This window comes from Momordica charantia (genome assembly GCF_013281855.1).
Source record: "Momordica charantia cultivar OHB3-1 chromosome 10 unlocalized genomic scaffold, Mcharantia_2.0 BLBB01000010.1, whole genome shotgun sequence".
In the NCBI taxonomy this organism is placed as follows: domain Eukaryota; kingdom Viridiplantae; phylum Streptophyta; class Magnoliopsida; order Cucurbitales; family Cucurbitaceae; genus Momordica; species Momordica charantia.
In genome coordinates, this window is record NW_028275158.1 from 1,103,353 (window position 1) to 1,115,859 (window position 12,507).

The 12,507-nt window shown below is 33.3% G+C and overlaps 1 protein-coding gene across 1 annotated transcript; it reads right to left on the reverse strand.

Annotated features, from left to right (window-relative positions):
• Nucleotides 1-5,616: 5,616 nt before the first annotated feature.
• On the reverse strand, nucleotides 5,617-7,761 carry LOC148208365 (MATE efflux family protein). Its single transcript, XM_088117487.1, has one exon. It carries the CDS (start codon nucleotides 7,496-7,498, stop codon nucleotides 5,834-5,836), a length of 1,665 nt encoding a protein of 554 aa, XP_087973613.1. The 5' UTR covers nucleotides 7,499-7,761; the 3' UTR covers nucleotides 5,617-5,833.
• Between the last annotated feature and the right edge of the window lie 4,746 nt (nucleotides 7,762-12,507).

Here is a 12,507-nt window from a genome sequence, read left to right on the forward strand (position 1 = left end):
ATTTTATTTCCTCCCTTAATTTTTAATTATTTTCAAAATGGTCCCTCCTGGCTTTTATCTGGCGGAAAAAAAAAACCAAGTAAAAACTCAAGAATAAATATATTTTAGTGATAAGAATGAAGTAGATATACAATGGTACAACTTTAATACCTCTGTATCATTTAACCCCATTCCAAGATATGATTAAAGATAATACACAAAAAATATACAAAAAAAATAATAATAATAATAAAGAAAGAAAAGAAAAAAAGAAATGGATCATACGAGGAAAAAGGCTACAAAAAGTAGAAAAAGAGACCATCCATAAATTGGAGATATAGGAGTAGAATTTAAGAAATAGTAACACACAATTATATTTGCTCTTAATAAATATAAATAACTCATAAACTTCATAAAATAATATTTAAAAAAATTAAAATTGGGCGATAACTCAAGTTCAGTTTTAGTTATAGTCTAAATGATCTGGGCTGTTTCATCAAGAATTTGATCAAGTCTGCAAATTTTGGTTCGACAAGAATGAGCTAAGCAGCCAGCTTCAGATGATGTGCAGAAGACTTCTAAAATAGAGTAGAAACTCCGAAGTCAATTTGAGAGAGAATTGGTCTGATTGCATCCCTTGAAAGGAGGGAAATGGGTCTATTTATAGGCGACTCCTCCGACAACCGTCCCTCAACGGCTCTTTAAGGTTGTTGTGAATCACGACAGCATGTCGTGGAATCTGTCGGAGTCTGAGGCTGAGTCAAGGTAAGACTAATAAACTAACCGAAGTGATAATAGAGTATTTGAACATTTAGATCGGCTCGGACACCCAAGACGTCGGCTCGGGATGCATATAAATGTGTCCGAGATAATGAAACTTGAGGTTTACCGTTTGCCACGTGTATTATTTATTTGAGATCCAGTCATCACAGGCCACGACTGGCTTCAAATTTCTCACCTCATATTTTACATATGGAAGAAGTATTTAGAGAAAATGAAATTTTAAGGATAAGATTTCACAATAACAATCGAATCCCCGACTAGCTTTATTCCAATGTGACCCCATTATCAATGAAAAGGTTATAATTAATTAATCATAGATAAATACAACACATATATTTTGCAATCACATCTAAACTTTCTTGATAAAGTAATAAATTAATTTAATAATCAATTTTTAAGAATAAGATTAGCAGTAAAGTAGGAATCAAGTGTTGTTTCCCATCCCCAAAATAGTATTTACTAAAATTCGACTTTGTTTTTCCCTTTTTTAAGCCGTTGGAATCAAAGAGGGAGAAACGAATATTTTAGAGATTAATGTGAGCCCTCCAATGTGTTTAGTGTCACCTCGTGTTATATTTTTTTTAATACAATGTTTAGATTCATATTCATACTAATTAACTAATTAATTGAAAATAATCTTAGACACATTTTTTTATATATAAAAGAATCAATACGATATTGGATCGTAACCTTTAAGATTGGATGATTTGATGATGTGATGTATTGATGTGACTTAATTAAGTCAATTTCAAATTGTTTCTTCAATGGAGGATGGAAGATTTAAGAGTGTCTTTCTCGAACAAATATTTAAATTAAATAAGTTTTGCAATCTTGTTTTCAATCACATCTACCATCACAATTCATAATGGGGGTTTTTTTTTTTTCTAAAATTAATTTCCTAAAATCCTTTATTTCTTTAACGACGATTAAGGTGGAAAAAGAAAACATGGTGGGGCTATTTAAAGTTTATGGCATAAAAATTTTCTCTCTCTCTTTCTTATATATCAAAATCATAAGAAAAATTATTAACCCCTTCCAAATTATTCTATAAAGTTGAAATAGCCTCCACTACTAATACATGAATATTCCTGATGGTTAAGAAAAGAAAAAAGATATCAATTATAAATTAGAGTTCAACTCTAAAGGACAAAAGTTAAGATAGCCCAAATCCTTAAAATATAACTAATGTTATTACTATTAATTTTTTTAAAACATTATCATAATTGCTAGAGCTTTCCATTAGAGTTCTTATTAACTAAATCAAGAATTTAAACCAATATGATATTTTGATCTATTAAAATATTTATAAATAAATCAAACAAAGTCAAATCTAAAGTTAATGTAAATTAATATGTGGATCACATGAGAATAGGAATGTTAAGACTATAATACAAAGATTAAGTTTATGTTAACTAATAAGCTTAAGTTTATGGACTCATATTTTAGTGAAAATGGACTAGGAATTTATCTTATATTAATTTAGGAAACTTAAGGTATAAATTGGCATAAAAGCTTTTGGTACAAGGATTGGAATAATGAAATTGATTCTCTGAGTGTACACATGGATGCCCTGTCAAATACAAGAAAAAGGAATGGAATATATATATATATATATATATAAAAGAAGTTAATTAGAAGCCAAAAAAAAAAAAAAAACAAAAAGAAATATTCTTTTGGGTTGACTAAATTAGAAGTTTGTAGCACAAGTTGAGATATATATGCTAAGTTGCACTAATTTTGATAAACCTTTTGGGACTAAAACTGATTAGCATATATGCATTGGCATTTGCATTTGTTCCCTTTGGTTACTAGTGAATGATTCCACTTCCCTTGCCTTTGCTCTCTTCTTTTTCTCATTTTTAACTCTAATTCTTGAGTAAAGCTAAGTGCTCACAAAAGTTTTTGTGTTCTCTTTTCAAAAAATGGGGTATGGGAGTAATTTCAAGAGATCTTTATCAAACTAAGACTAGTGTTAAGATTGGAGAATAAAATTTGTTTGAGAGACACAGGTTGTCTTATGTGAAATTTAAAATTAGTTCATACCTTAGAGAAAAAGTATGAGTTCTTTTAGTAAGTTAGTGATATATACTAATAATCATACGATTGTTTTTTTCTATTTTTAGTTCAAATTTATATATGTTTTACGGGAAAAAACAGGCGGATCAATTAAGGGGCACGTCGATTTGGTGACATTAGCTCAACTGCAAGGGACGAAGTCGAACTAGGTTGACCTTGCCTTGTTGCTCCCACCAGAGGCGGACTAGAGCATAGTCATCACCCATCGCTAGTCTGGCTACAACCGAACTAAAACTCTTCTAATTGTTACTTAGTTTAATACGAGGAAGTAAATATAAAGTAGAAAAAAAAATATGTTGACCGAATTCTAAAATTCTAAATTGCGATAGATGTCGATGGAAAAAGTTAGCTACGTCTAAAAGAAAAAAAAGAAGGTGAGAGAAGAATTAATTTGACCAAAGTTTATAAGTTGGGTCTTCAAAATTAATATGATTGCTTACGGGTATTGAATGGAATAGTAAAGATAAATGAAGATGTAAGACTAAGTCGTTTGGATCCATTTTATACGTTATTTTTAAGCTAACTAACTACCAAAATTGACAAGATGGTTTCTAGAAAGTCTTAATTAACAGTAATAAAAAAACCCTTTTCTCACGTCATTAATTATTTCAATTCCAAGCATTTGAATTGAATAATCAATATGATGCTGTGGGTACCGTGGGATTCATCAAAATTCATGCATGCTGCTAATCAAACTTTATATCATTAATATTAGTCAAAAAGAAAAAACTTTATATCATTAATTTTCTCAAAAAAGAAAAAAAAAACTTTATATCATCAATGCATAAATCCAAAAAATATATATACCGATCTAAATATAAGTGGAATAATTCGATAAATGAGATAAACAACATTATCAAATGCTTCCTTTTACGGGGTAGACTTTTTTTTAAAGGCTTTATAGGGTAGATTTGAATCTCTTGTAATTCTATATATATATGTAAGAAATTAAGAATATTTTTTAAAATTATATTGTGGGGCTAATTAAAATTTGACTTTAAAAACTTCTAAACTAAATAACGATTGAAATCAGTAGGAGATCACTCAATATAAATAAAATTTTAATTAATTTTTTAAATCAAAGGTTTAATTGTTATATATATATATATGGACTAGAATTAACTCAGTGGATAGAGATTTAGTTTGTTTTTTCCTAATTTAGATTTTTTTGGTAAATGAAAATAATTAAAATTAAGTTTCAAGTAAAAATGAGTAGTTTCATGCACTTTCTATAACTTTGAAAATAAAATTCAAAAAAGAACACAAGAATATTGGTTTCCATATTTTTCAATTTGTAAGAATAATTCTCCACGCTTTTACCAAGGCTGCTGCTTAGACCAAGAATTTTGATGAAGACAATGTTATCAAACTCATCAACTTCTCTGGAGAAACTATATATTTATATATAAATACAATTCCAAGAGACAAACTTTGGTAAACAAGATAAAACATTAATTTGGAAATGCTTAGAATAATATAAAAACAGACAAAATTTCAGCTAGGTGTGTACAAAGTTGGTCAAACATCCATATATTAAGAGAAAAAAAAAATCAAATTTTGCAATCATAGTAAATCACATGATATACATATACATATATATTTATTATTTATTATTTAACCATGGCCGGAAATGATATAAATTTTCATTCCTTGTAATTATTGAATGGCCATGTAGTGTTCAAAGCATAAAACTACTGACTTTCATTAAATAAACTTTAAAGGAAAAAAAAAAAACCCCTCAAAGGGGTCGCAAAATAGTGACATAGGATTTATGAGGCGAATTGTGAAGAAAAAAATTGTATATATATATGATATGATATGATCTGAATATAATATATCTTATAGAATCAGTGAAGTAGCTGGCCAAGATTCTTGTATTTTTAATTATTCCCTTAACATTTATTAGACTTTTTTCTCTTTTTTTTTTTTTGGAAGCCACTTGACATTTATTAACTTGAGCATATTATAATTAAGTGGATCACGAAGATACAATATGGTTTACTTAGAAGATCCTTAATCTTAATATTCAATCTCAAACCTATTATTTTAATTTGGCTCAATTCCAAATTTATGAGATTGTTTGTGTATTTCTTCCCTTGTGTGTGTACTCAAAACTAAAATTTAAGTATAAGTATTTCACTCCTCTGACAACCCACTTGATAATTAAATTTTAGGTAGTTTTAAATAATACCATCAAATCTATTCTTTTTATTCTTGGTTACTTCTATATATATATATATTCAAGCTTTTCCGGAGCCAACTCATGTCAAAATTGTGCTTTTTTTTCTCTCTCTTAAATACATAGTACATTAATAATTATCATTAAACAGCATAAAGTTTAAATCCATTTAATTTTTTTTTTCTGATTTTGATTTGAATTAAGCTATTTAAGTAAAATTACATACTTTCTACCCTATTTAAAAATAAATATTCGTTTAATTTTCTTTTCGAATACAACAAATTAGGATTAGGATATGGATTACATGTCAATTACCGTGCTAAGCTAGGCTCATATTAACATAAAATTTCATTCTATGCTATTCAGGTAAATGGTTCTAAATATATTTTTTATTTGATTACAAGTTTAATATCCATAAATTTTCAAAATATCATTATATACTTAATCAGATATGAACATAGAACTCACAAATGAAGAGAGGTAATACATAATGTGCAATCAGTTCAGATTTGCCATTTATGTGAGAAACTTTGTTTCATTAAAACAAGTAGTACCCAAAAAAAGGGGGGGGGGGGGGGGGGGGGGGGGGGGGGGGGGGGGGGAAGAAAGTAGCAGCAGCTCCTTATCCCATATGATAAAAATCCTATAGTATAAAAGAAAAAAAGAAGTGTCCCCCCCTCTCTGTCTCTCTCTGTTCCTTCTGTACATCCCCAAAAAATAAAATGTTTTTAAAAGAAAAAGAGATAAACAGATTATGTCATCAGCTTCATCTTCATCTATGTCACAAATTTAATTTGAGATGCCCTGAATTAGCATTTAGCAGCAATCTTGGTTGAAATTTTTAGTTACAAGTGGCTTAGCCTCCACAATTTCATCTTCTCCAACACCACCAGTTAGCTTCCTAGCTCTAATGGCCTCAAATTCCCAATCTGTGAAACCCAAAACCACCAGCATCGCCGCCGCACAGCAGCCCTGCGCCGCCAGCAGCCCCAGCCACAGCCCCCGGAAGTCAAACCCACCGTAAAACGACAACCCCACCGCCACCGGCATTCCCACCAAATAAAAGCACCCCAAATTTATGTTCGCCCCTGTTTTGGGCCGCGCCGTTCCCCGGAGCACGCCGCACCCCGTAGTCTGCGGGCAGTTCCCGAGCTCGCACAGCCCGATTATGGGCAGAACCATGGTTGTCAAGGCTATGATCTCTTTGTCATCCGTGAACATGCTCGCCCAAATCTTCCTTATCGAAACTGCGAAAAACAGAGCCAAAATCCCCAATACGAAGCTGCAGGACAGCCCCACAATGGCCGCCAGTTTCGCCTTCCTCGGCTGCTCTGCCCCCAATTCGTTCCCCACCCTCGTCGACACGCTGAAGCTCAGCGACGATGGGAAGATGTAAATCAATGCGGTGGTCTGAATCAAAATGCCCATGGAAGCCACCGTCGACTTGGGGTTCAGCAGCAACCCACAGAGCAAAATCATGATCTCGTACCACCACCACTCGAGGCAGACCGAAACGCAGCTCGGAATTGCCAGATTGAGAAGATTCCCCCATTCTCTAAAGCATTCGAGAGAGAATCCCCCCCAGGTGTCCTGGTGCACGCGGAACACGATTATGTAGAGGATGAGAGATGCGACGAGGTTGAAATTAGTCCAGACCCCTGCAATCGCAACTCCTCTAATGCCCAAATTGAGATGCGAAACGAGGAGGTAATTGATGGGTAGATGGAGGAAAATGGAGAAGGCGGCGCAGAGAGTGAGGGGGAGGGTTATGGATTGGGTTCGGAGGTAAATTCGGAGCGGGTGGATTAGAGATTGGGCGAAGAGGTCAGGAACAGAGTAGAGGAGGAACAAGCGGGCCTGGGAGGCTATGGCTGGGTCCTGCTTGCAGAAAAGAAGGATTGTGTTGACGTTGAGCCAAAGAATGGAAATGGGTATTGAAATTAAGGAGAGGAGGAGGACGGTCCTCTGGAGGGCGAGGCCGAGGAGGGTGAATTTTTTGGCACCGAAGGCTTGGGAGCAGATGGGTTCCATGCCGACGGCGAGGCCGGAGAGGAGGGAGTAGCCGGTGATGTTGGCGAAGGCGATGGCGAGGGAGCCACCGGCGAGAGGGAGGTCGCCAAGGCGGCCGAGGAAGAGCATGGAGATGATGGAGCGGGAGTAGAGGAGGAGGCTGGTGAGGACCATGGGGAAGGCGATTTGGGAAATGGAAATGGCCTCTTTAAGGGCCAACGACAAATGGCTGTTGGCGTTGGTGTTGTTAGTTTGATGATCGGTTGGTTTTTGAGTTTTGTGGGAATGGGATGTCGGGGGCTGAGGGATCAGTGGGTTCGTGAGATTATTATGGTGCATGCTTTTGCTTCCCATCTGCTTCTGCTTCTGCTTCTGATGATCTGCCTCGTTAATTGAGTTGTTCTCGTATGCAACTTCAGGGTCGTCGCATAATTTGCTGCACTTGGAGTTCGAACAACTTACACGACACATGATTTCTATCTCTTACTCACAAAAACTTGTGTTACCAACTTTAAACACACACACACAGAATTAGCACTTAAGATAGAGAGAGAAGAGAGAGAATTGGAGTTTGGAGTTTGGAGTTGGGGGCATTTTGGCAACCACATCCGTGCCTTATATAGCTATTGCATACAAACCCCAACGCGGAAACTCTCTCTCTCTCTCTCTCTCTCTCATAGTGAATATAAAAAGATATTGTGAGCTATTTTGGTTAAACCAAAAACTACAACTTTATGGGTGACTCCACTTGTAGAGTTACCTTCTACTTTAGTTTATTTATTCTCTTTAAAACTAATTCTAACAACTACCCTTCTAAATTTGTTAGTTTCTGCCCTCCTCTTTGTATTTTGAAAATTTTCTAATAAATCTTTGAATTTTTCAATTTTATGCTTTAGCAAGACTTTAATCATCATTAGCTTAACAAAAATACTAATAAATCTTTGAATTTTTCAATTTTATGCTTTAGCAAGTCTTTAATCATCATCAGCTTAACAAAAATACTAAGGTATTCATCACCTGGTTAGTATCTATTTCTTGTCGACCACTATTAAATTTTCATAAGAGAGAGGAAGGCAGGAAGTGAGATATTGTTTTAGTTTAAGAAAAAGAAAACTCATCAAATTTTTAATGGTGATTATTAGGAAGATGAGTGTTGAACTACCTAAATATTATCTTTAATTTAACTAACTTAACACCCATGTGGTTTGGGGACCAGGATTATATGACATAGACAAGTTGGAGGTGTTTGATTGGTGCAAAGCATAAACAAATAGAGTTAATCCTAAAAATCTACAAAACTATCGTAAGTAGTTCATTGGTCCAAAAAGAGTAAGATGAATGGAGAGAGAATGGATTGAAATCCCATAATAACCACCTATCTGACCAATCTATTGGACGGGATTGTTGGGAGAATATAGTTGGGCAATGTGTGGTGTGAATATTATATTAGAAGATGGATAGAATTAGAGGGAGCTGAGAAAGCCCAGAAGGGCCCATCGACTATGTGTCTTTGCTTTGGATTCACCTACTATATTATACTCTCTCTTTGTTGGACGGGAGCCTAATTTAATTTGTAGTATATTCAGTTTATATGACAGCAAAATACAAACATTTAGTTCCAACGTTGTTGTATTGTATTCTTCCTTCACCTCGACAGCTGGATTTTCTTCGTACAGTAGTACTGTTGTGTTGTGTTTCACTATAATACTTGTTTGTCTTATGGATCAGTCAAAAAAGAGTTGCTCTTGTCCACTACTCCCCTTCCACCCTCGTCGCTAATGATAATCCATTTTTTCAATGACAGTTTTTGGCAGTTTAAATATGTATAAGATTTTCTTTTCTTTTTCTTCACATCGAATTATAGAAAGGGTCAAAACTTTTCACCGGCCTTTCCTGTTTTGTCTGCAGTCTATACCCTTTTCTCGTGTATTTTCCAATGATATGTGTTGTAGTTGTTGTGTTATGTTCATGTAGGTGAGACAATATTAAACGTCCTCTGTAGGAATGTTCGAACTCCTGTATTGTTGTTTCCTCCCCATTTATAATGATTTTCACTTGTTGAGTCTTGTGCAATTATCCAAACCCACGAGTGGGGGGAGTACGGTTAGAAGACAGGTTTATGTGTGTTAAGGATCCCACATTGGTAAGATAAGGACTTAACAAATGTTTATAATAGACTTGAATTACTCTTCTTATTGACAATTGATTTTGAGATGATATTCTATGAATATTGATAATGTGATTTGTGAAGAGGAAACAACAATAAGTTGTCACTTTTTCAATGAACAAGATTTGATTCTCACCGATGAGGAACAAAGTATTTTCCAAAATGATTGGATTAACAACCTAAAAGGGTTAGGTTTCTCCTTTTCTTTTTAGTTTAATATTATTACATCATGCTGATTAATGTCTAGTTCTCTGCATGAGGGGTTATAGGTAGTAGAATACAAAATAGAGTTAGCATAGTTGAGAGGGAGGTCCAATTATTTGACTGGGAGGAAAAAGGGGGGAAAGAAAGCTATGAGATATATATATATATATAATATGGATAGGGGTTAATATTATGGGGTTGGAGGAAAAGGTCAAAGGGCAGAACTCAGAAGTCGTTCATTTTACACCAAGATTTTAATTTGGTCGTAAAGAGTCAACAGAGTGGATTGGGAAATGCCAAGTGGTAAATGATGGTGGATTGGTCGTTTATAAGGACATAAGACGAAGCCATGATCTCACGAAGTGACACTTCTTTCATTGTATTCAATTTCTCTCCCACTTTGAAACAACAATTTACACACTCACAACTCTGTGCTTTGGTCATAAAAACGTGTCCACAAAAAGTCTAATTAACCCATCATCTCCATCCACATATAACAACAAATATATATATGCCATCACCTTATTGCTTAATTAAAACATTCCATTATTCATAATATATACACTTTATTTGACTCTTTCAGCTTTTAGAGGGAAAAAGAGAAAAGAGAGAACTTTTATTTTTAATCTTATTTGATTTTTGCGTTCCCATTTTGAAGATTTTGAGAAGGGATATTCGTTTGAACTGATGAGAAGTAAATGAAACGAACCAACTTTTTTCTGTATGTTGTGTTTTATAGCTACCCCATTTTAATCTTTTTCGTTTTTTTTTCTCTTGGGTGGCCTTTCGGTGGAACCTCTTTGGGCGTGCTTGTGAAGGTGTGAGGGAAAAGGAAAATACCCAATTTGACGAGCAACAAGTCCAAAGCCCTTTTTGAAGTACAAAAAAAAGTTAGAAAAATAAAAAGACGAGAATGATATTTGGGAAGGAAAAATCTTCGTGTCACATGAATGTGTAGAAGTGTCAATGGAGCTGGGAAATTAAAATTTGATGGAGATTGAAAATTGGGTTCTCCATTATTGTAGAAGTTCAAATAAAATGTCAAGATATCAAATATCGTAGCATTGTCCTAAATATTTCTTGTTAAAAAGTATTATTTATTTAAATCCAATTTTTATTAGTTTAGACGTCTACAATTAATTAATATGTAAATTATTATGTATAATTTTTATTTTGGGAAAATTTTGATGCATGAGAATATGTTTATAAAATATGAAGCCTAATACATATAATATGAAAGAAAGTAGTAAATATTATAAAATAATGAGATCAAGGGATTGAGAATGAGAATTAGATGGGATCTGGAGAGAATATATTTCTCTTTTCCTATCTTCAAAATTAAAAATAAAAGTTCTAAGAGATAGGTCGGATGGCTTGAGATCTCAAACAATGTTTGTGAGATCCATAGGTAATCAAAAGAAAAAAAAAAATAATAAAACGAAAATTTCTAAATCCTTGTCCACGACTACTACGAAACGGAAACATCTCTGAATAAATTGATATCTTAAAGTTAGTTGATTTATTATTAATATAATATCTTTGGAGGAAAATGAACATAGATTTTGGCAACTGAATTCAAAGCGAAAAATAATTGTTGTCGAAATTTGGCCAATCAAAAAGTTCGCCTAGGCAATAATTTGAAGACTAATTAAGTTAAATTAAGCTTCTTAGATCACATGATTACTTGTGGGATTAAATTCGCAGTAATTAGAAGAGCTTTTTGAATAATTTGAAACAAAACAAGGTTGGTTTAAAACGTAATGAACTCAACCGACAGATGAACACTAGCCACAAATATTGCATTTCTGTAGCATTTTACAACTGCTTTGGACTTGGTCTTATGATGTTGGCAAATTAAGTCTTTTGATTCGCAATACCTCAAAAAAAAAAAAAGAAAAAGAAATCGTTGAAGATAGCTCAATATTACTATTCAAATATACAACTCTAATCTCTCGTAATATTTTGTCAAAAGCTCCGTTGTTTAATCTTACGGTTAAATTGATACGATAGGGTGTAATGGTAGGTTATGCGTTGATATAACACGCCAAAGATAATCATGTCGCGTGGACATATCATCCAATTCTATTACATTAGTCAAATCTTATCGATACACATTTTGAATCCTTAAACTTTTTTTATTTGATATAGACATAAATAATGAGGAGAGAAATTTAAGCTATGGAGAACCAACTACAAATTAATCAATGGAACTTTACCAATTAACTAGAAAAATTGAAACATAAAATTATGAAACTTTCTTTTAACTTAAAGACTTGAAAAGAAAGCAAACATGGTTTAATTCAAGACATTTTCTGTTTTAATGTGTTGAATGAATTGCCACCCACATAATACACAAAAAGCACCTAAAGAAAATAAAGAAAGGAAAGGAAAGAAACGCACGACTAGAACTTTTACCTCTGATTTTGATTTCGCTATGCTAAAAATTGAACTTGATGTCAGCATGTTTCAAATTAATAAATCAAATTTAGTTGTTAATTAGGTTATTTATGTTAACAGTGACGGGAAAAATGAGAAAATGAGTGTTGGGCAGGGATTAGGTTGGTATGAACCAAATTGGGAATATGCTCTCAATTAAATTTTGAAATAGATTTTCAATATGTTGGAGCCGCACCCCATTATCAAAAGAAAATCTTTTGAAAAAGTGTAAAAAGGACTGCTGAATTTTGTTTAATATTTGATGAAATATATTGGGATAGTAGTTAGGAAAGATTCCTTTCCTCAACACAAGTCTCTGACTTAAAATCCACATTTGAAATTAAAAAAAAAAATTCAAATCCACATTTATATTCTCAATATGTATTTTTTTTAGTACACATTCAATATGTAATTAAAAAAACAAACCCCATGTGTTCTAATTTGTCTCCCTTTCTTAAGTCCTCGAATTTAGCTGAGTAATTGATGTTATATAGGCAAGACTATGAAACCTTTTTGTGAAACTAAAAACAAAGTTACGAGACTTATGTCAAAAGTAGACAATATCATATTAAAGAAGACAATATAAATAAAGAATCATTTGAGAAGAAGCTTATTTTTTTTTTCTCTCTTTTGAATGGAGGGGTGGTTTCTATACCAACATAATCCAAAAGTA

What these genes read in the sequence shown, in the direction of transcription:
- LOC148208365 (XM_088117487.1), bottom strand. Translation starts at nt 7,498, where the DNA reads ATGTGTCGTGTAAGTTGTTCGAACTCCAAGTGCAGCAAATTATGCGAC.